Source organism: Callithrix jacchus, chromosome 6 (genome assembly GCF_049354715.1).
Source record: "Callithrix jacchus isolate 240 chromosome 6, calJac240_pri, whole genome shotgun sequence".
Lineage (NCBI taxonomy): Eukaryota > Metazoa > Chordata > Mammalia > Primates > Cebidae > Callithrix > Callithrix jacchus.
Genome location: NC_133507.1, coordinates 116586589 through 116608387, shown reverse-complemented (window position 1 = coordinate 116608387; position 21799 = coordinate 116586589). Strand labels below are relative to the sequence as shown.

At 36.9% G+C, this 21799-nt stretch overlaps 1 protein-coding gene across 18 annotated transcripts in view; it reads right to left on the bottom strand.

The window, feature by feature from the left end:
* The window catches only part of SLC39A10 (solute carrier family 39 member 10), a 313899-nt gene that overhangs the window by 11856 nt on the left and 280244 nt on the right, over window positions 1-21799 (bottom strand). For all 18 annotated transcript variants that reach the window (XM_054257743.2, XM_078328065.1, XM_078328060.1 and 15 more), the window contains 3 exons: window positions 8641-8761; window positions 4535-4903; window positions 3096-3176 (listed from right to left, as the gene is read on the bottom strand). In XM_054257743.2, coding sequence (XP_054113718.1) covers window positions 3096-3176; window positions 4535-4903; window positions 8641-8761 — 571 coding nt within the window. The remainder of the gene's footprint in view (window positions 1-3095; window positions 3177-4534; window positions 4904-8640; window positions 8762-21799) is intronic.

Sequence of the window (21799 nt, the reverse complement as noted above, 5' to 3'; positions counted from 1 at the left end):
CTGTAGTCCCAGCTACTCAGGAGGCTAACATGAGAGGATCATCTGAGCCCTGGAGGTCAAGGCTACATTGAGCCATGATCACACCGCTGCACTCTAGCCTGGGCAACAGAGTGAGACCCTAATACAGAGAGAAAAAAAAAGTGTGACTAATAAAATCTAGCTGTATTTTGCATGTCAGGAAAGCTACTGAAAGACTTTAATTACATAAAAACATCACACTTAAGCAGATATGTCTGCCAATGACATACTACAACAGAATAAAACCAGGGATATAAAGACTATCCAAACTGTCTAAGCAAAACACCACAAAAGCAATGATGACTTGGTCTGATTAAAGGATAATGGGGCATGTGCAAGACATAAGATTATATATCTCAAGTTGGCAAGGTAAATGAAACCATACAGAATCAAGCCCCAAGGAATTAGTACCAAGTATGCACTAATATATTTTTTTCTGCTTTACATAAGAAATTACTGATTTTTCAAGAAAATTATATGACAAGTTCTACTCAAAAATGAGCAAATACTACACATCAAGGCAATTATGTACAAATGACAGACATTTCATAGCCAGGTGAGTTTTCAGAAAATTTAAATTAGAAACCACATGAAGAAATCCCTTGCATATTCAAAAGATTAAATTAGTATTTTTTCTTTCAAATTAATGCCATCTCCATTTCCTTCAGATATTTTTGGTGTGAATTCATATATACATCTTGAGCTACTGTTTTTTAATTTATAGAAGAAAACTAAAGCACTATTTCATGTGGAGAGAAATTAAATTGATAAATAAATACCAACTAAAATAAAAAAGAAATGCTTTACATCCATTACATTGATAAAAAAGAGAAAATTAAGGCGGGGTGTGGTGGCTAACACCTGTAATCCCAGCACTTTGGGAGGCTGAGACAGGCAGATCACTTGGGGTCAAGAGTTCAAAACCAGTCCAGCCAACATGGTGAAACCCCATCTCTACTAAAAACACAAAAATTAGGGCCGGGCATGGTGGCTCACACCTGTAATCCCAGCACTTTGGGAGGCAAAGGAGGGCAGATCACCTGAGGTCTGGGGTTCGAGACCAGTTTGACCAACATGGAGAAACTCCATGTTTACTAAAAATACAAAATTATCAGGGCATGGTGGGTCATGCCTATAATCCCAGCTACGTGGTGGCTGAGGCAGGAGAATCACTTGAATCCAGGAGGCAGAGGTTTCAGTGAGCCAAGATCATGCCATTGTACTCTAGCCCGTGCAACAATAGCAAAACTCTGTCTCAAAACAAGCAAACAAACAAAATATAAAATAAAAAAATTAGCCAGGTGTGGTGATACTTGGCTGTAGTCTCAGCTACTTGGGAAGCTGAGGCACAGGAATCACTTGAACCCAGAGGACGGAGGCTGTAGTGAGTTGAGATCACGCCACTGTACTCCAGCCTGGGTGACAGAGCCAGACTCTGTCTCAAAGCGGGGAAAAAAAATAGTAAGGTAATGCCAAGTGCTGGGAGGGCTGTGGCAACAGGAACTTTCAGGTATTGCTGTTTGGAAATCACACTGCTTTAGCACGCATACCCTAGACCTGTCAATTCTGAGTGTATATCTCAGAGGGGTCGACAGGGACCAAGTCTAGAAATGTTCGATGCACTATTATCTGTGAGGGGAGGAAATTAAATGCTGTGTCCAATAATAGGTGCTAATTATGTAAAATGTGGTGAAAGCATATTTCTGAGTACTGGGCAGAAGCAATAGATTAACTCGTGGTAATCAGGATGGAGAGTTTTAAAAGATAATAAGTAACATAAGGTAAGAAACATAAGGGATGTATCAAAAGAGTGAAATGAAAGGGAGTAGGAAGTAACCCATTTCCTTTTACCAAAAAAAAAAAAAAAAAAAGCGAAGCTCACTGCCAGCGCTCATTTCTAAGGGCAAATGGGAAATGTGTTTGAAAAAAAAAATAGAATCAAGTCCAACATGATATATATAATCACTACAGTTGAAAGTGTATCAAGAAAACATGTTCTAAAATGAAAAAAGAAAAATACAGGATTTTAAAGATTATTTTTCGAGTGTTCAGCTCCACGCTACCAAAATCACATAAGAAACAAATACAAGATTTGGGTATTAAGATTATATTATTAAAATACATATAACTTAAACAGAAATCATCTAAACTTCTTACTTCATAAAGTAAGAGCTTTGGAAATGAATGATTATTCTGAAATCTCAGTGCTGGTTAGTAACAGAGTTCAGAATGCAACCCTATCTTTAATAACCATCCAGATAATCTTTTTAAATATCAGTATTAACTTTCCATTATTTATGAAGAAATAATGAAGGCTGGCCAACATGGCAAAACCCCATCTCTACTAAAAAATACAAAAATTAGGGCCAGACATGGTGGTTCACGCCTGTAACCCCAGCACTTTCGGAGGCAGAGGCAGGTGCATCACCTGAGGTAGGGAGTTTGAGACCAGCCTGACCAAAATGGAGAAACCTCATCTCTACTAAAAAAAAAAAAAAAAAAAAAAGTAACTCTGTTACTAACCAGCACTAAGGTTTTAGAGTAATTACTCATTTCCAAAGCTCTTATTTTATCTATGAAGTAAGAAGGTTGGATGATTTCTATTTTCATTATATATATTTTAATATCATAATCTTAATACCCACAAATCTTACATTCATTCCTAGATGTATCTGCCTTTCAGTGATGTAATTGCAAACTTTACCATGATTCTTTTAAAAATATGGTCTATATATGAAATAAATTCAAAGTAGATTAACATCAAAATGTGGCATTTAAATTCAGAAGTACTTCTTTTTAAAAGTTTTACCTAGTGAACCAGTCATAATCTATAATCTTCATTATAATAGCATAATTATGTTATTAAATGCAAAGGAAAGCACACAGAAACATTTCATCCATCTTAAGGAGCATTTTTTTTTTCATATTTTAACATCATGATATATCTAACAATTAATGACATTATAGTTGCCATCAGCCATTTTTTATGCTTGAACATCTCTAAAATTTGAGTGTAATTACAATTAAGGAAGTCTTAGATTTGACGGGACCTGGTAAAATTTTTAAGGTTATATTACCTAATTCATGTGGCAGTTCATGACAGAAGACGGCTATAGAAGTACTGATTCCTCCTGTCAATCCAGCACTGAAAGCTGCACCTGAGGAAGATAAGAAAAAAAACAAGTGAGGTTTACTGATCTTCTGTCTTCACATTTTCATTAATGATGACAGATGCAGTTTCATTTCCCTATCTAAATTAATTTCTTAATATATGAATGACTCACTTCTCTTATACACCATAGTTTTCGAACATATAGTGGGGTATGATAGGTATGTGACAACTAGAGAAACCGCTATTCAATAAAAGCAATATTCCATACTGAAATTAATTCTCTATTTTTGTAGCCTTCCAACTCACTAATATCTTGGGGATAGTAACAATTTTCAGTATTTCAAGGTAGTGGTTTGATGCTCAATTTTAAGTCTTGTAAGTCTAAGATTGTACTTGCTCTCTCTCTCATTGATCTTTATAGAGATTTAAATGGCTAACACCCTTATCAAAACTTTCATAAGCCTAAAAAATAAATGGTACAAGGTAGTACTTGTCTGGTAGTGTTGAGGACTGAGGTGAGATGTATAAATGCATCCAGGTCTACTAGCAGAATTATTTATTCTTTAGTATTAACAGCTATTATTACAGGTTGAGCATGGTGGCTCATGCCCATAATCCTAGTACTCTGGGAGGCTGAGGTAGAAGGATTGCTGGAGACCAGGAGTTCAAAGCCAGCCTGGGAAGGATGGCTAGACTCTGTCTCTATTTAAACAATAACAACAACAAAAACAACAGCTACTGTAAATTAATCATGTTCTCCACTTTCTGAAAGAAACCAAAGCTTACTTCTGGGCACTAACAGAGTCTGGATCTCAAAGAAAATTATGGATTCATCACATTTAATATTCTCTTAAACTAGTAATATCACTTTAGCAAGATACTAATATATTTGAATTTAGTACAATGGATTTTTAATGTTGTAAAAAAATTTTTTTGCCTTTTCAAAAATATGGAAAATGTATTAAACCTAAGATTGAAATTAAATTGTTCTCTTTCAGGGATATGTAAATGCACTCAAATATTTTCATATCCCTGGAAAAGATCTCAGGATATTTTCATATCCCTTTCAAAGAGATGTAAATCTCTTTCAGGGATATGAAAATATAATGTTAATAAGCAGATTTTTCAATAAGGTGACTGTACTCTGAGAAATCAAGATATTAAAGAAACATACTACTGATGTGTTTATGTGCTAAAGAAAAACTCCACTAAATTATACCCTTACATTTCCAAATGTGACAAATGAACACAAAACTGTATCCTTTGGGAAAAATCAACGAACCAGAGCAATACATAACAGTGTATTTGTGAAGCTCCAGACAAATCTAATCTTACATATTGTAGTCCATTAGATTAGCATAGACGGTGGAAGAAGATTATCACCCATGTTCCCAGTCCACTTACCAATTGCGAGCCCATCACTGAAGTTGTGAATACCATCCCCCATGATCACCATCCAGGCTATATTAGCTATTCCGGTTTCTTTCAGATCGGATCCAGAATGACAGGGGCCATGGGAATGATGAGAATGCTTGTGGTGCCACTGATGATTATGCTTCCTCAGCACAGTTTTGTTCTCACCGTGGTGGTTAGGTGCAGCAGCATGGAGATCGTGCTCATGAATAGTATGTAATCCATCACTGTGAGAATGGTCTATGATTTTCTCCTCTTCTATACAAAGGTAATTTTTAGGAGGGGATTCTTGTTGGCCTTCTAAATCTGTCAGTTCAGTTTCATTAAGTCGATCTTCAGAAACAACAGAGTCATCAGTTCCTATTTTTATAGCAAAGGATATTGGTTGTCAACAATTAAATGCATGGATATTTGCTAATTTAAGCCTAGACAGAATAGCAGTGCAATGAACATTTCTTAAGTGAATGTCTTTTGGAATTCTTAAATAAATATATTTCCCTAAAATAACTTAAAAGCCATTCTAATTGAAAAATGATTTCTGGAGTCCAATAAAAAAATAAAGTAAGCAAAACAAACATGCAAAAATGAAGAAACTGGGTTTTGGGGGATTCAAAAGATGCTCTGGATAAGGTCAATGAGAGGGAACTGAAATCAAAAGCAGGCAAAGTGAGGAGAAAAATTGGAAAGCATGACGGTATTATGAAAAACTTAAAGAGCAAATTATAGAAAAGCTGATGAAAATCAGGGTGAATGTTACTGTAGCACTGACCAGATGTCAAAATGCAATCTTTTTTTTTTTTCAGAAAAAGAAATCTTAGCATTTGCTCACTCTGTTATCATTTGAGAAAATGAAAACATAAAATTTAAATAACTTGTCCAAGTCATACAGTTAGCTGATGGCAAAGTTCTTTATATTCCTGAATGCTCCCCTATTTGACAATGCTAGCGAGATCATTGTTAGAATAAAGTTCAGAAACTCACATAAGTGAGTTGAAAAGCAAGATCTGATAAGCATTTCTTTTAAAAATTAACTGGCCTTTCACCTAGTCTTCCACAGCTGTTAATTATATGACAAAGATCTGAATACTTCCCAAATTGTATTCTGGGGCAGAGTTCTACAGTTAGAGTCTATGCTACTCCTCTTCTACAGAAAATTATTGGTAGATTCAGGGAAACATTAAGTTTAAACAGATAGGGAGGAAATTAGGTTAAAAAACTTTTAAATTTTCTGAAAATCATAAGCTACCTCATTTCATCTATCTGGCAACCCAACAGATGGATAGATGAGCAGAGATTTTAGGTACAAAGGCAGACTCTCCTTTTTCCACATAAATCAATCATATAGGGAGGAAATAAGAGAGTTTGTACTACCAAAAAATAAAACTATTAATAACACTAATCCACCATTTGGAAAGCTTTTTGTTTCACTCATATTTTCTATAATGCAAAATATTCCTTATCCCGTAATATAATTTGTCCCACATTTCAGCATAAATAAGGCCAAAATCCACAAAACTAAACAAAATCACATTTAAGACTCACTTGTGCCCGGGCATGGTGGCTCACACCTGTAATCCCAGCACTTTGGGAGACCAAGGGCAGGTAGATTGCTTGAGTCTAGGAGTTTGAGACCAGCCTGGACAACATGGCAAAACCCTATCACTACTAAAAGTACAAAAACTAGCTGGGCATGGGACATTCACCTGTAGTCCCAGCTACTCAGGAGGCTGAGGTGAGAGGAGCACCTGAGCCAGAAAGGTTGAGACTGCAGTAAGCCATGATTGCATCACTGCACTACAGCTTGGGTGACACAGCAACATCCTGACTCAAAAAGGACTCACTCACATTTAAGGAAATATACTTTAGAAATAACATGGGCATGGTTTAGAAGCAGCATTTCAATTCTTATGTCTTAAAAGTTTGTCTTAATTGTAATATTTTGCAACCCTAGGATATTTTTAAAATATATATGCTGCTTGCTGTATGTAACCTTTTTGAGTCATAGGATCCAAGCCATAAAATTATTTACACATGCTGAATTCAGTCAGAAAAGAGGAAGTTTTTGCTTTTTCAAACTGCAACTCAAATGAGATGGGATGAAATCCTATGACAGTAAGCAAATACAGAACCATGAAAATTGATTGTAAATATACCTTTTCAATTGTAGGAATAATTGAAAGAACTGATAAAAGTTCATCTTTGGACAGAAAGCCTTTTTTAAAAAAAATCATTCCCTCTATATCCCCCTCTCCCCCTTTATTGTAGCAGCTTACTGGGAACTTAACTGTAGCTGGAACATTAGAAGCTACAATAATGATTAAGAGCAGAATTGTATTTAAAGTGCAGATCCTTGCTCTCTGACAATCTGTGATATCTGATAAACCAGAATCCAAAAAGTTATGGTGATAAGTACAGGCATTATTTCAGACAGTAAATGGCTTGTGATACTGATACTTGTTTCAAAATGTATTTAACTAACTGTAGTGTTGACTGCCTGACCAAATTCCAGTGAAACTGAATACACCAAATACTCTTTCTCGGTCCTATTTACTAGTAACATTCACACTGAGTGGCTGGTATAACTACCTCAGTTAAACTGTTTTCATGATTACTACTGACAGCAACAGTGGCAAACACTGCAAACTTTCTGCATAAAAAGCATTAATTGCACGGCACCACAAAAATACATAGTTTTTCTGACTTCATGTTTATTAAGTGAAATTTATTTCCTATGCTGTGGAAAGGTTATTGAGAACTTGTATTTCATAAATGGATATCCCTACAACTGTGAAAACGTCAAGTATCACATTAGTGTCACAGAAAGCATACACCTTATGGCTTATTATGCAATATGGCTTATCTATATTTATTTTATCCAAGCCTAGTTTAAAATATGTAGATATTACTAGTCTTGAGTTTCTAAGAGGGTTCTTTATGATTATACCAGGTAAGTATATAAAAGAAATTAAGTGCTTTTTTCATCAGTTGATTATTTTCTTTAAAATCAGCTATCATAGGATACATTTTTATTTTATATATGCTGGTTTCTTAATTAAAATATAATAACTGAAGTCTACTAATTTGATTATAAGGTTTGCAGCATTACATAGTAACTAAATTGGGATTTATAAACCAGCTGTAATTAACAATGTAAAGTATTAAGTATTGAACCTGAACCAGATTTTTAGGAAAATTATGTTGTTTTCCCCCGTTATGGTTTTAACTAGAGGGATTTTTACATACTATTTTTTGAGATAGCAGATAATTTGAGGGAGAGAGGTAGAGAATTCCTTACAATACTCCATAAATTCAACATTCTTTACTGCAGATAATAAATGATTATAAACAAGATGCATCTTAGATACTATTAAAATATACTAAGCCTTGGATTATACATTTAATATAGGACCTGTTTTGAATATTTAGTTAATCATGGTTCCTAGCTTACAAGGGCTAAATCTAAGATTATTCCCATAAGAAATGTTAAATTTATGAAGAATAGATTTTGAGGTTTTGAATTACTTGTTTTCAAATGTATTACTAACTGTAGTATTGTAAATGTTAAATTGAAACAATGAAAATCTCATTTGAGTTGCAATTTAAAAAAGCAAATTTAACAGAAATGTATGAAGAACAGATTTTGACGTTAATTTCTCAAAAACATTGGTGTCCAAACTCTACCTTTTTTCACAGTAGACACTAGCAAGCTAGACAAACTATCATAAAAGTATTTGTCACGCATAACCTGTGGTCTGTTGCTGATTAATGCAGTACATTTTCTTGTGTGATTCTTAAGATTATAGCACAAGTATTAGCTCAGTGGATTATCTAGAATAACATCTGAAACACAGGTTCATCTAGCTGTTCGCTCTTTAAACTATTATTTGTCCTATCCCAAGTTGGCTTTGCATCTATGAGTAAATAAATTCTTCAGCTACCTTATTAGGAGTGCTATAAGGGTAACACCTTTTCTCCTTTTCATCTTGTATTTAGTTTACTGTATTATTTAATTTCAGATTGAACGAATATAAACAGAAATTAAATATAAATTTGAATGAAAAAAAAAAAGTTTGTCTTGAGTCAGAATTGCTGTCTACCGGCAAGAGGCTTGAGTTGAAGCCAGTCAGCATCTGGTGTATTGTTTAACTTGTGATCTGAAAGCTTTCTTCCAATAGTTGACTCTTCTGTGTTCTGCTTCATAAACCATTTCTGTTTTCCCTTAAAAAAAAAAAGTATCTGATATTAGTATAAAGTCAGAGGTCACAATTAGCAACAATATTCACTCATTAACACCTAAGGGTAAAATGGCGTAAACTTTATACATAAATTATTTTAAAGGGGCATGAAAAAAATTTTCTGGGAGTAAAACAATCCACAGAAGAAAAATCCAACTAAATTTGTATTTTTTAAAACATTCAACTAAGAGGTTCAATTCATCTACTTTGAGGAACAGAACACGCAGTACTGAATTATTAGATGGAACCCAAATGAAATGTGTATAAATATGTGTAAAATCTTTCTTAACCAAAAGTGTAAAGTAATAGAAAGTTCCCAAAAAAAAAAAACACCTAAAGCTTATTTGTTTGAATTTCATTCTGTATTTAATGCAACTTCAGATTTCCCTGAATGTGACATAAAAAAGAGTCAAATTTGAGTGAGAATCTTAACTGTGTAGTTTCCATCTGATACTTGAGCAAGTTTGTTTAATTTATTGAACATAAGAATACTCATCTGTAGGACATAATCTGAAGATGGATAGGCTTAATCCATATAGGAACAGCTCTGGATTGCAGATCCCAGTGAAAACGCACAGGGTGAGTGATAACCTCATTTCCAAACAAAGTTTTACTGCCCAAAGACCAGGAGATTCCCAGGCGGAAGAGCACCACGAGTCTCCAGTGCGGCTATTTCAGCCAGTGCAGTGGGTCTCTGCACAAAAACTCACGCACATCTGGGCGCTGTTTCAACTAGCGACTGGAACACCTGGGAGACAGAATCGCCTGTTCAACTGAAAAAAACGGGGGCTGAAACAAGGAGCCAGGTAAACTGGCTGGGATGGTTCCATTCCCACAAAGACCAGCAATCTGAAATGCTCTGGATAGAGAGTTTCACAGCAAGCACAGCTGGACCCAGGATGGTCCAGCATCTGCCAATACGGAGGCAGTCTGCCATTACAGAGACAGTCTGCCATTACTGAGGGACACTGCCATTACAGAGGCAGTTCTAACTATACCCCTATAAACAAAACTGCAAGGAAGTTCACACAGCAGCTGGGCTCAGCAGGCCCTCTGCTGGTAGACTGTAACTAGGCTACCTCCTTGTTGGGCAGGGCATCTCTGTAAAAAGGCATCAGAATGACAGGAACTTATAAATAAAACCCCACCTTCCTGGGACAGAGCACCTGGGAAAAAAAGGCGGTTAAGAGATCTGCTGCAGCAAACTTAAACATACCTGCCCAGCAGCTCTGAACAGAACACTGGAGCTCACAGTTCAGCACCTGAGCTCCTATAAGTGACAGACTGTTTCCTCAAGCAGCTCCCCAACCCCTGTATAACCAAAGAGACACCTTATAAAGGAGAGCTAAGGCTGACATCTGGCGAGTATCCTTCTGTGACTAAGAAAACAGAAGAAGAAACTGGCAGCAACCCTTACTGTTTGCAGCCACTGCAGGTGATCCCCAGGCAATCAGGGTCTGGAGTGGACCTCCATCAGTCCTGCAGCAGGGGGGCCTGACTGTTAGAAGGAAAACTAAGAAACAGAAAGAAATAAGTTCATCAGCAACAAAAACGACATCCACTCAGAGACCCCATCTGAAAGTCACCAAGCACAAAGACCACAGGTAGATAAATCCACAAAGATGGGAAGAAACCAGCACAAAAAGGATGAATATACCCAAAACCAAAATGTGTCTCCCCCTGCACGGAATCACAACTCCTCACCAGCAAGGGAACAAGGCAAGATGAAGAACAAGGCTGATCAACTGACACAAACAGGCTTCAGAAGGTGGGTAATAACAAACTTCTCTGACCTAAAAGATCATGTTCTAACCCAATGCAAAGAAACTAAGAACCTTGAAAAAAGGTTTGACAAAATGCTAACGAGAATAAACAGCTTAGAGAGGAATATAAAGGAATTGATGGAGCTGAAAAACACAACACGAGAACATTGCGAAGCATAAACAAGATTCAATAGCTGAATTGACCAAGCAGAAGAAAGGATATCACCAATTGAAGATCAACTCAATAAAATAAAACGAGAAGGCAGGATTAGAGAAAAAAAAGAGTAAAAATAAATGAACAAAGCCCCCGAGAAATATTAGACTATGGGAAAAGACCTAGTCTGAATTTGATAGGTGTAACTGAATGTGACGGAGAGAATTAATCCAAGCTGGAAAACACTCTTCAGGATATTATCCAGGAGAATTTCCCCAACCTAGCAAGACAGGCCAACATTCAAGTTCAGGAAATACAGAGAACACCATAAAGATATCCCTCAAGAAGAGCAACCCCAAAGCAGATAACTGTTAGATTCATCACAGCTGAAATGAAGGAACAAATGTTAAGGGCAGCTAGAGAGAAAGGTCAGGTTACCAACAAAGGGAAGCCCATCAGAGTCACAGTGGATCTCTCAGCAGAAATCCTACAAGCCAGAAGACAGTGGGTGCCAATATTGAGCATCCTTAAAGAAAAGAACTTTCAACCCAGAATTTCATATCCACCCAAACTTCATAAGTGAAGGAGAAATAAAATCCTTATGAGCAAGCAATTGCTCAGGATTTCATCACAACCAGGCCTGCTTTACAAGAGCTCCTGAAAGAAGCACTAAACATAGAAAGGAACGACCAGTACAAGTCACTCCAAAAATGTACCAAACGGTAGAGCATCAACACGATGCAAAATCTGCATCAACTAATAGGCAAAACAAACAGCTAGCATGACAATGGCAGGATCAAATTCATACATAACAATATGAACCCTAAATGTAAATGAACGAAATGCCCCAATCAAAAGACATAGACTGGCAAATTGGATAAAAAGCCAAAACCCATCGGTGTGCTGTATCCAGGAAACCCATCTCATATGCAAGGATACACAAAGGCTCAACATAAAGGGATGGAGAAAGATTTACCAAGGAAATGGAGAGCAAAAAAAAGCAGGAGTTGCAATTCTCATCTCTGATAAAATAGACTTTAAAGCAACAAAGATCAAAAGAGACAAAGAAGGACATAACGTAATGGTAAAAGGATCAATACAACGAGAAGAGCTAACGACCCTGAATATATACGCACCCAATACAGGAGCACCCAGATACATAAGGTAAGTTCTTAATGACTTACAAAGAGACTTAGACTCCCACACAATAATAGTGGGAGACTTTAACACTCCACTGTCAATATTAGACAGATCAACCAGACAGAAAATTAACAAGGATATCCAGGGTTTGAACTCAGACTTGGAACAAGCAAACCTAACAGACATTTACATAACTTTCCATCCCAAATCCACAGAATATACATTCTTCTCAGCACCACATCACACCTACTCTAAAATTGACCACATAATTGGAAGTAAATCACTCCTCAGCAAATGCAAAAGAACAGAAATCATAACAAACAGTCTCTCAGACCACAGAGCAATCAAGTTAGAACACAGAATTCAAAAACTAACTGAGAACCGCACAGCTTCATGGAAACTGAACAACTTGCTCTTTAATGTAGACTGGATAAACAATGAAATGAAGGCAGAAATAAAGATGTTCTTCGAAACCAATGAGAATCAAGACACAATATAGCAGAATCACTGGGACACATTTAAAGCAATCTCTAGAGGAAAATATATAGCAATACGTGCCCAAATAAGAAGCAAGGAGAGATCTAAAATTGACACCCTGTCATCAAAATTCAAAGAGCTAGAGGAGCAAGATCAAAAATACTCAAAACCTAGCAGAAGACAAGAAATAACTAAGATCAGAGCAGAACTGAAGGAGATAGAGACACAAAAAAACCCTTCAATAAAATCAATAAATCCAGGAGCTGGTTTTACGAAAAGATCAACAAAACAGACCACTAGCCAGATTAATAAAAAAGGAAAGAGAGAATAACCAAATTAAAGTAATAAAAAACGACAAAAGGGGATATCACCCCAGATTCCACAGAAATACAAACGCTCATCAGAGATTATTACAAACAACTCTATGCACATAAACTAGTAAACCTGGAAGAAATGAATAAATTCCTGGACACTTGCCTCCTTCTAAGCCTAAACCAGGAAGAAGTCGAAACCATCAATGGACCACTAACAAGGTCTGAAGTTGAGGCAACAATTAAGAGCCTACCACCCAAAAAAAAGCCCAGGTCCAGACAGGTTCACAGCTGAATTCTACCAGACATACAAAGAAGAGCTGGTACCATTCCTTCTGAAACTACTCCAAATAATCCAAAAAGAGGGAATCCTTCCCAAATCATTTCATGAGACCAACATCATCCTGATACCAAAACCCAGAAGAGACTCAACAAGAAAAGAAAACTTCAGGCCAATATCCATGATGAACATAGATGCAAAAATCGTCAATAAAACACCGGCAAACCACAGCACATCAAGAAGCTTATCCACCATGATCAAGTAGGATTCATCGCAGGGATGCAAGGCTGGTTCAACATACACAAGTCTATAAACGTAATTCACCACATAAACAGAAACAAAGACAAAATCCACAAGATTATCTCAATTGATGCAGAGAATGCCTTTGACAAAATTCAACAGCCCTTTATGCTAAAAATCCTCAATAAACTCGGTATTGATGGAACGTATCTCAAAATAATAAAAGCTATTTATGGCAGACCCACAGCCAATATCATACAGAATGGGCAAAAACTGGAGGCATTCCCTTTGAAATCTGGCACTAGACAAGGATGCCCTCTCTTACCACTCCTATTCAATATAGTACTGGAAGTTCTAGCCAGAGCAATCAGGCAAGAAAAAGAAATAAAGGGTATTCAAATAGGAAAGGAGAAAGTCAAATTGTCTTTATTTGCAGATGACATGATTGTATATCTAGAAGACCCCAGTGTCTCAGCCCAAAATCTCCTGAAACTGATAAGCAACTTCAGCAAAGTCTCAGGATACAAAATCAATGTGCAAGTGGCTCAAGCCTGTAATCCCAGCACTTTGGGAGGCCGAGGTGGGTGGATCACAAGGTCAAGTGATCGAGACCATCCTGGTCAACATGGTGAAACCCCATCTCTACTAAAAATACAAAAAATTAGCTGGGCATGGTGGCGCGTGCCTGTAATCCCAGCTACTCAGGAGGCTGAGGCAGAAGAATTGAACGTGTCATTGCACTCCAGCCTGGGTAACAACAGCGAAACTCCGTCTCAAAAAAAAAAAAAAAAAAATCACAAGCATTCCTATACACCAATAACAGACTTAAGGAGAGCCAAATCAAGAACGAACTGCCATTCACAATTGCTACAAAGAGAATAAAATACACAGGAATACAACTAACAAGGAACGTAAAGGACCTCTTCAAGGGGAACTACAAACCACTGCTCAACGAAATAAGAGAGGACACAAACAGATGGAGAAACATTCCATGTTCATGGTTAGGAAGAATCAATATCATGAAAAATGGCCATACTGCCCAAAGTAATTTACAGATCCAATGCTATTCCCATCAAGCTACCAACGACCTTCTTCACAGAACTGTAAAAAAAACACCTTAAACTTCATATGGAACCAAAACAGAGTCTGCATAACTAAATCAATTCTAAGCAAAAAGAACAAAGCAGGAGGCATCACACTAATGGACTTCAAACTATACTACAAGGCTACAGTAATCAAAAGAGCATGGTACTGGTAACAAAACAGAGATACAGACCAATGGAACAGAACAGAGGCCTCGGAGGCAACACAACATACCTACAACCATCCGATCTTTGACAAACCTGACAAAAACAAGCAATGGGGAAAGGATTCCATGTTTAACAAATGATGTTGAAAAAACGGGCTAGCCATGTGCAGAAAGCAGAAACTTGACCCCTTCCTGACATCTTACACTAAAATTAACTCCAGATGGATTAAAGACTTAAACATAAGACCTAACACCATAAAAACCCTAGGAGAAAATCTAGGCAAAACCATTCAGTACATAGGCGTAGGAAAGGACTTCATGACCAAAACATCAAAAGCATTGGCAACAAAAGCCAAAACAGACAAATGAGACCTAATCAAGCTCCACAGCTTCTGCATGGCAAAAGAAACAGTTATTAGAGTGAATCGGCAACCAACAGAATGGAAAAAAGTGTTTGCAGTTTACCCATCTGACAAAGGGCTGATATCCAGAATTTACAAAGAACTAAAACAGATTTACAAGAAAAAAACAAGCCCATTCAAAAGTGGGAAAAGGATATGAACAGACCCTTTACAAAAGAAGACATACATGAGGCCAACAAACACATGAAAAAATGCTCATCATCACTGGTCATTAGAGAAATACAAATCAAAACTACACTGAGATACCATCTCACGCCAGTTAGAATGGCGATCATTAAAAAATCTGGAGACAACAGATGCTGGAGAGGATGTGGTAAAATAAGAACACTTTACACTGCTGGTGGGAGTGTAAATTAGTTCGACAATTGTGGAAGACAGTGTGGCAATTCCTCAAGGACCTAGACATAGAAATTACATTTGGCCCAGCAATACCATTGCTGGGTATATATTCAAAGGACTATAAATTGTTCTACTCTAAGGACACATGCACACGAATGTTCACTGCAGCACAATTTACAATAGCAAAGACCTGGAACCAACCCAAATGCCCATCGATGATAGACTGGACGGGGAAAATGTGGCACATAGACATCATGGAATCTTATGCAGCCATAAGAAACGATGAGTTCATGTCCTTTGTAGGGACATGGATGAACCTGGAAACCATCATTCTCAGCAAACTGACACGAGCAGAAAAATCAAACACCGCATGTTCTCACTCAGACGGATGTTGAACAATGAGCAAACACATGAACACAGGGAGGGGAGTACTACCCACTGGGGTCTGTTGGGGGGAAATAGGGGAGGGACAGTGGGGGGTGGGGCATTGGAGAGAGATAGCATGAGGAGAAATGCCAGATATAGGTGATGGGGAGGAAGGCAGCAAATTACACTGCCACATGTGTACCTATGCAACAATCTTGCATGTTCTTCACATGTACCCCAAAACCTAAAATGCGATAAAAAAAATAAAAAATAAATTCATACTCAAAAAAGAAAAAAAAGTGTAAACCCACTGGTGTGCATATCCAGTAAACCTACCTCACATGCAAGGATACACATAAGCTCAAAATAAAGGGCTGGAGAAAGATCTACCAAGCAAATGGAGAGCAAAATAACAAAAAAAAAAGCAGGAGTTGCTATCCTAGTCTCTGATAAAATAGACTTTAAACCAACAAAGATCAAAACAGGCAAAGAAGAGCACATAATGGTAAAAGGATCAATGCAACAAGAGCTGACGATCCTAAACATATATGCGCCCTACACAGGAGCACCTAGATACATAAAGCAAGTTCTTAATGACCTACAGAGACTTAGTCTCCTGCACAATAGTAGAAGATGTTAACACTCCACTGTCAATATTAGACAGATAAACCAGACAGAATATTAACAAGGATATCCAGGACTTGAACTCAGACCTGGAACAAGCAAACCAAATAGACATTTACAGAACACTCCACCCCAAATCCACAGAATATACATTCTTCTCAGCACTACATCACACCTACTCTAAAACTGACCACATAATTGGAAGTAAATCACTCCTCAGCAAATGCAAAAGAATGCAAATCATAACAAACAGTCTCTCAGACCACAGTACAATCAAGTTAGAACACAGAATTCAGAAACTAACTCAGAACCACACAACTTCATGGAAACTGAACAACTGGCTCCTGAATGTTGACTGGATACACAAAATGAAGGTAGAAATAAAGATGTTCTTCGAAACAAATGAGAATGAAGACACAACGTACCAGAATCTCTGGGACACATTTAAAGCAGTGTCTAGAGGAAAATTTACAGCAATAAATGCTCACATGAAAAGAAAGGAAAGATCTAAAAATTGACATCTTATTGTCCAAATTGAAAGAGCTAGAGGAGCAAGATCAAAAAAACTCAAAAGCTAGCAGGAGACAAGAAATAACTAAGATCAGAACAGAACTGAAGGAGAGAGAGAGAGACAGAGAGAGAGAGAGAGAGACCAAAAAAAACCCTTCAAAAAAAAAAAAAAATCAATAAATCCAGGAGCTGGTTTTTCAAAAGGATCAACAAAATAGACTACTAGCCACATAAATAAAAAAGAAAAGAGTATAGTCAAATAGATGCAATAAAAAATGATAAGGGGATGTCACCACAGATTCCACAGAAGTACAAACCACCATCAGAGATTACTACAAACACCTCCATGCACATAAACCAGTAAACCTGAAAGAAATGGATAAATTCCTGGACACTTGCACCCTCCCAATCCTAAACCAGGAAGAAGTCAAAACCCTGAATAGACCACTAACAAGGGCTAAAGTTGAGGAAGCAATTAATAGCCTACCAACCAAAAAAAACCCAGGCCCAGATAGGTTCACAGCTGAATTCTACCAGACATACAAAGAGGAGCTGGTACCACTCCTTCTGAAACTACTCCAAACAATCCAAAAGAGGAAATCCTCCCCAAATCATTTTTTGAGACCAACATCATACTGATACCAAAACCCAGCAGAGACACAACGAGAAAAGAAAACTTCAGGCCAATATCCATGATGAACATAGATGAAAAAATCTTCAATAAAATACTGGCAAACCACATGCAACAGCACATCAAAAAGCTTATCCATAACAATCAAGTAGGCTTCATCCCAGGAATGAAAGGCTGGTTCAACATACACAAGCCTATAAACGTAATTCACCACATAAACAGAACCAAAGACAAAAACCACATGATTATCTCAATTGATGCAGAGAAAGCCTTTGACAAAATTCAACAGCCCTTTATGCTAAAAACCCTCAATAAACTAGGTATTCATGGAATGTATCTCAAAATAATAAAATCTATTTATGGCAGACCCACAGCCAATATCATACTGAATGGGCAAAAACTGGAAGCATTCCCTTTGAAATCTGGCACTAGACAAGGATGCCCTTTCTCACCACTCCTATTCAATACAATATTGGAAGTTCTAGCCAGCGCAATCAGGCAAGAAAAGAAATAAAGGATATTCAAATAGGAAAGGAGGAAGTCAAACTATCTCCATTTGTAGATGACATGATTGTATATTTAGAAGATTCTCTCATCTCAGCCCAAAATCTCCTGAAACTGATAAGCAACTTCAGCAAAGTCTCAGGATATAAAATCAATGTGCAAAAATCACAAGCATTCCTATACACCAATAACAGACTTAAAGAGAGCCAAATCAAGAATGGACTGCCATTCACAATTTCTACAAAGAGAATAAAATACCTAGGAATACAATTAACAAAGAATGTAAGGGACATCTTCCAGGAGAACTACAAACCACTGCTCAACGAAATAAGAGAGGACATAAACAGATGGAGAAACATTCCATGCTCATGGTTACAAAGAATCAATATCATGAAAATGGCCATACTGCCCAAGGTAATTTATAGATTCAATGCTATCCCCATCAAGTTACCAATGACCTTCTTCACACAACTGGAAAAAAAAACACCTTAAAGTTCATATGGAACCAAAAGAGAGCCTGCATAGCCAAGTCAATTATAAGCAAAAAGAACAAAGCCGGAGGCATCACACTACCTGACTTCAAACTATACTACAAGGCTACAGCAATCAAAACAGCATGGCACTGATACCAAAACAGAGATATAGACCAGTGGAACAGAACAGAGGCCTCAGAGGCAACGCCACACCTCTTCAACCATCTGATCTTTGACAAACCTGACAAAAACAAGCAATGGGGAACGGATTCCCTGTTTAATAAATGGTCTTGGGAAAACTGGCTAGCCATGTGCAGAAAGCAGAAGCCGGACCCCTTCCCGACACCTTACACTAAAATTAACTCCAGATGGATTAAAGACTTAAACATAAGACCTAACACAATAAAAACCCTAAAAGAAAACCTACACACAACCATTCAGGACATAGGTATAGGTAAGGACTTCATGACTAAAACACAAAAAGCATTGCGAACAAAAGCCAAAATATACAAAATGGGATCTAATTAATCTCCAGAGCTTCTGCATAGCAAAAGAAACAGTCATTAGAGTGAACCAGCATCCAACAGAATGGGAAAAATTTTTGTAATCTACCCATCTGACAAAGGCCTTATATCCAAAATCTACAAAGAACTAAAAAAAATTTACAAGAAACAAACAAACCCATTCAAAAGTGGGCAAAGGATATGAACAGACACTTTACAAAAGAAGACATATATGAGGCCAAGAAACATATGAAAAAATGCTCATCATCACTGGTCATTAGAGAAATGCAAATCAAAACTACATTGAGATACCATCTCATGCCAGTTACAATGGCGATCATAAAAAATCTGGAGACAGCAGATGCTGGAGAGGATGTGGAGAAATAAGAACACTTTTACACTGTTGGTAGGAGTGTAAATTAGTTCAACCATTGTGGAAGACAGTGTGGCGATTCCTCAAGGACCTAGAAACAGAAATTCCATTTGACCCAGCAATCCCATTACTGGGTATATATCCAAACAATTATAAATCATTCTATTATAAGGACACATACACACGTATGTTCACTTCAGCACTGTTCGCAATAGCAAAGACTTGGAACCAACCCAAATGCAACCAATGATAGACTGAACAGGGAAAATGTGACACATATACACTATGGAAAACTATGCAGCCATAAAAAACGATGAGTTCATGTCCTTTGTAGGGACATGGATGAATCTGGAAACCATCATTCTCAGCAAACTGACACAAGAACAAAAAATCAAGCACAAATGTTCTCACTCATAGGCAGGTGTTGAACAATAAGAACACATGGACACTGGGAGGGGAGCATCACACACTAAGGTCTGTGGTGGGGGGGGACTAGGGGAGGGACAGTGGGGGGGGCAGGGAGTTAGGGAGGGATAACATGGGGAGAAATGCCAGATATAGGTGATGGGGATGGAGGCAGCAAACCACATTGCCATGTATGTACTTATGCAACAATACTGCATGTTCTTCATGTGTACCCCAGAACCTAAAATGCAATAAAAAATATATATTTTTTTATTTTATAAAATGCAATTTATTTAAAATGCAATAAAAAAATATATTTTATCTTATAAAATGCATTTTATTTAAAATGCAATTTAAAAAAAAAATATATATATATATATATATAAAAAGAATACTCATCCGTAAAAATAACACTCTTATGAGGATTAAATGAGGTGATGTATAAAAGGACCTATCACAGTAGTGACTCTTAGTAGCCTTATAGTAAAAACAAGCATCCTTTCTTACCACCTTGGAATTAGAGAACATAATTTAATCTGTCATTAATTAGTTACAAATACCAATTACTATACTTCATTGTTTAGGTTTAAATTTTTCCTTTTGTATGTCTTAACAGTCTGGCTTTTTACTGCTTACTTCTACCAATGTAACTACCACTAACAACTCTTCCAACTTAAATTGCTGCTTCTAATGTATATTAATTTGAGAAAACAAGCAGTTATTCTAGAACAGTGTTGAAATAAAAGTCCGTTTTCTCTGGGAGATGCTTACTAACTGGCATGGCATTTGTTGTTGTTAGTTTTGTTTATAGGCTATTAACTATGTTTCAGATGTTTAAGTCTTGTAACTGCTGTATAAGTAATCTTGCATGGCTAGTAGAGCATGAGGTAATCTCAAAGATGGCCACTATCAATTTCTTCCCTCCCTATATGAACATTCTGCTCCAACCATGAGAACATGGAATCTACTCCCTGCCCTGGAATTTTGTCTAGCCTTTTGACTTGTTTTGACCAATAAAATGCAGAAGTGATGCTGTGCCACTTCCAAGACTAGCTTTACAGATCTGGCAGCTTTTGCTTTGCTCAGGGAAGCTAGCCACCATCTTATAAAGAAGATTGGTCTCTCCTATAAAGAGAAGCCATGTGGAGAAGCACCAAGATGCAGACAGGGAGTGAAATATTCTTAGACCTTCCAGCCCTATTCATCCTAATCCAGTGGCCTGTTGAATTTTAATGTAATAGTGTTAGTGACTCTAGTAAATGACAAGTAGAGCAGAACTCCCCATTTGAATTCTGGCACAGAGAAGTAAGAGAAGTAATTGTTAATGTAAGCCATTAAGCCAATAGAAACTGGGAAAATTTAAGACATTCACAGGAAAATAATGATATGGACAAATCCTAAAGAGAAGGGGGAAAAAAAAGCAATAATGAGTTAAGGGAAAAAAAGGAAAGAAGAGCCAACAATAGTTCAAAAGTCAATGAGAAGGATGTAGAAATTAAAGAAAATGAAAACACCAGCTGAGATTTTAATTGCTTTGGTTCTGATTGTCCACTTTCTTAGAAGCTTGCAAATCATTACCCTCCAGGCCCCCAACTTGCTGAAACAAGTCAACATCTGATGTATTATATAATTTGTGGTTTGAAAGCTGAAACAGTTGATTATTATGTACAGACTGTCAAATGTCTACTCAAGTACAACTAATTCCCTTTCTTCATAAGAATGTCATAACTTTTTCATGTTAGGTTACTTATTGTCCTATTTACCATAAAGGAAATGCCCTGGTTTATCTGGCCAGATTCCCTTCTCTGATATAGTATACTCCCTGCACCCAAGGTTTTCCTTCCAGTGTTTTACTTCCCATAATTTCAAATTTACAAAAAGCTGTCATGGTTTGGTGACTCCATTCTTCTATCAGTTTTCTTTGCAAAAAATAAATGTATAAGCACTGGTAAGTTTAGGTTCAAAATGAGATAAAAAAAATCAAATTATAAAAAACAAAAGACTTGTTTATCTGAAATGTTCCAAAATCTGAAACTTGAGTACTGACATCATAGTCAAAGGGAATGCTCACTGGAACATTTCAGATCTTAGATTTTCACATTAGAGATGCTAACTGGTAATTCTAAAATTTCTTTACAAACTGCAATATCTAATTTATTATAATGACAAACTTTTAAATACTTGTATGTTTTCATCTGATCAACTGAAGAAGTCTTGATTATCTCATCTAAATTCCCTTAATCATCTTTTCTTCCCC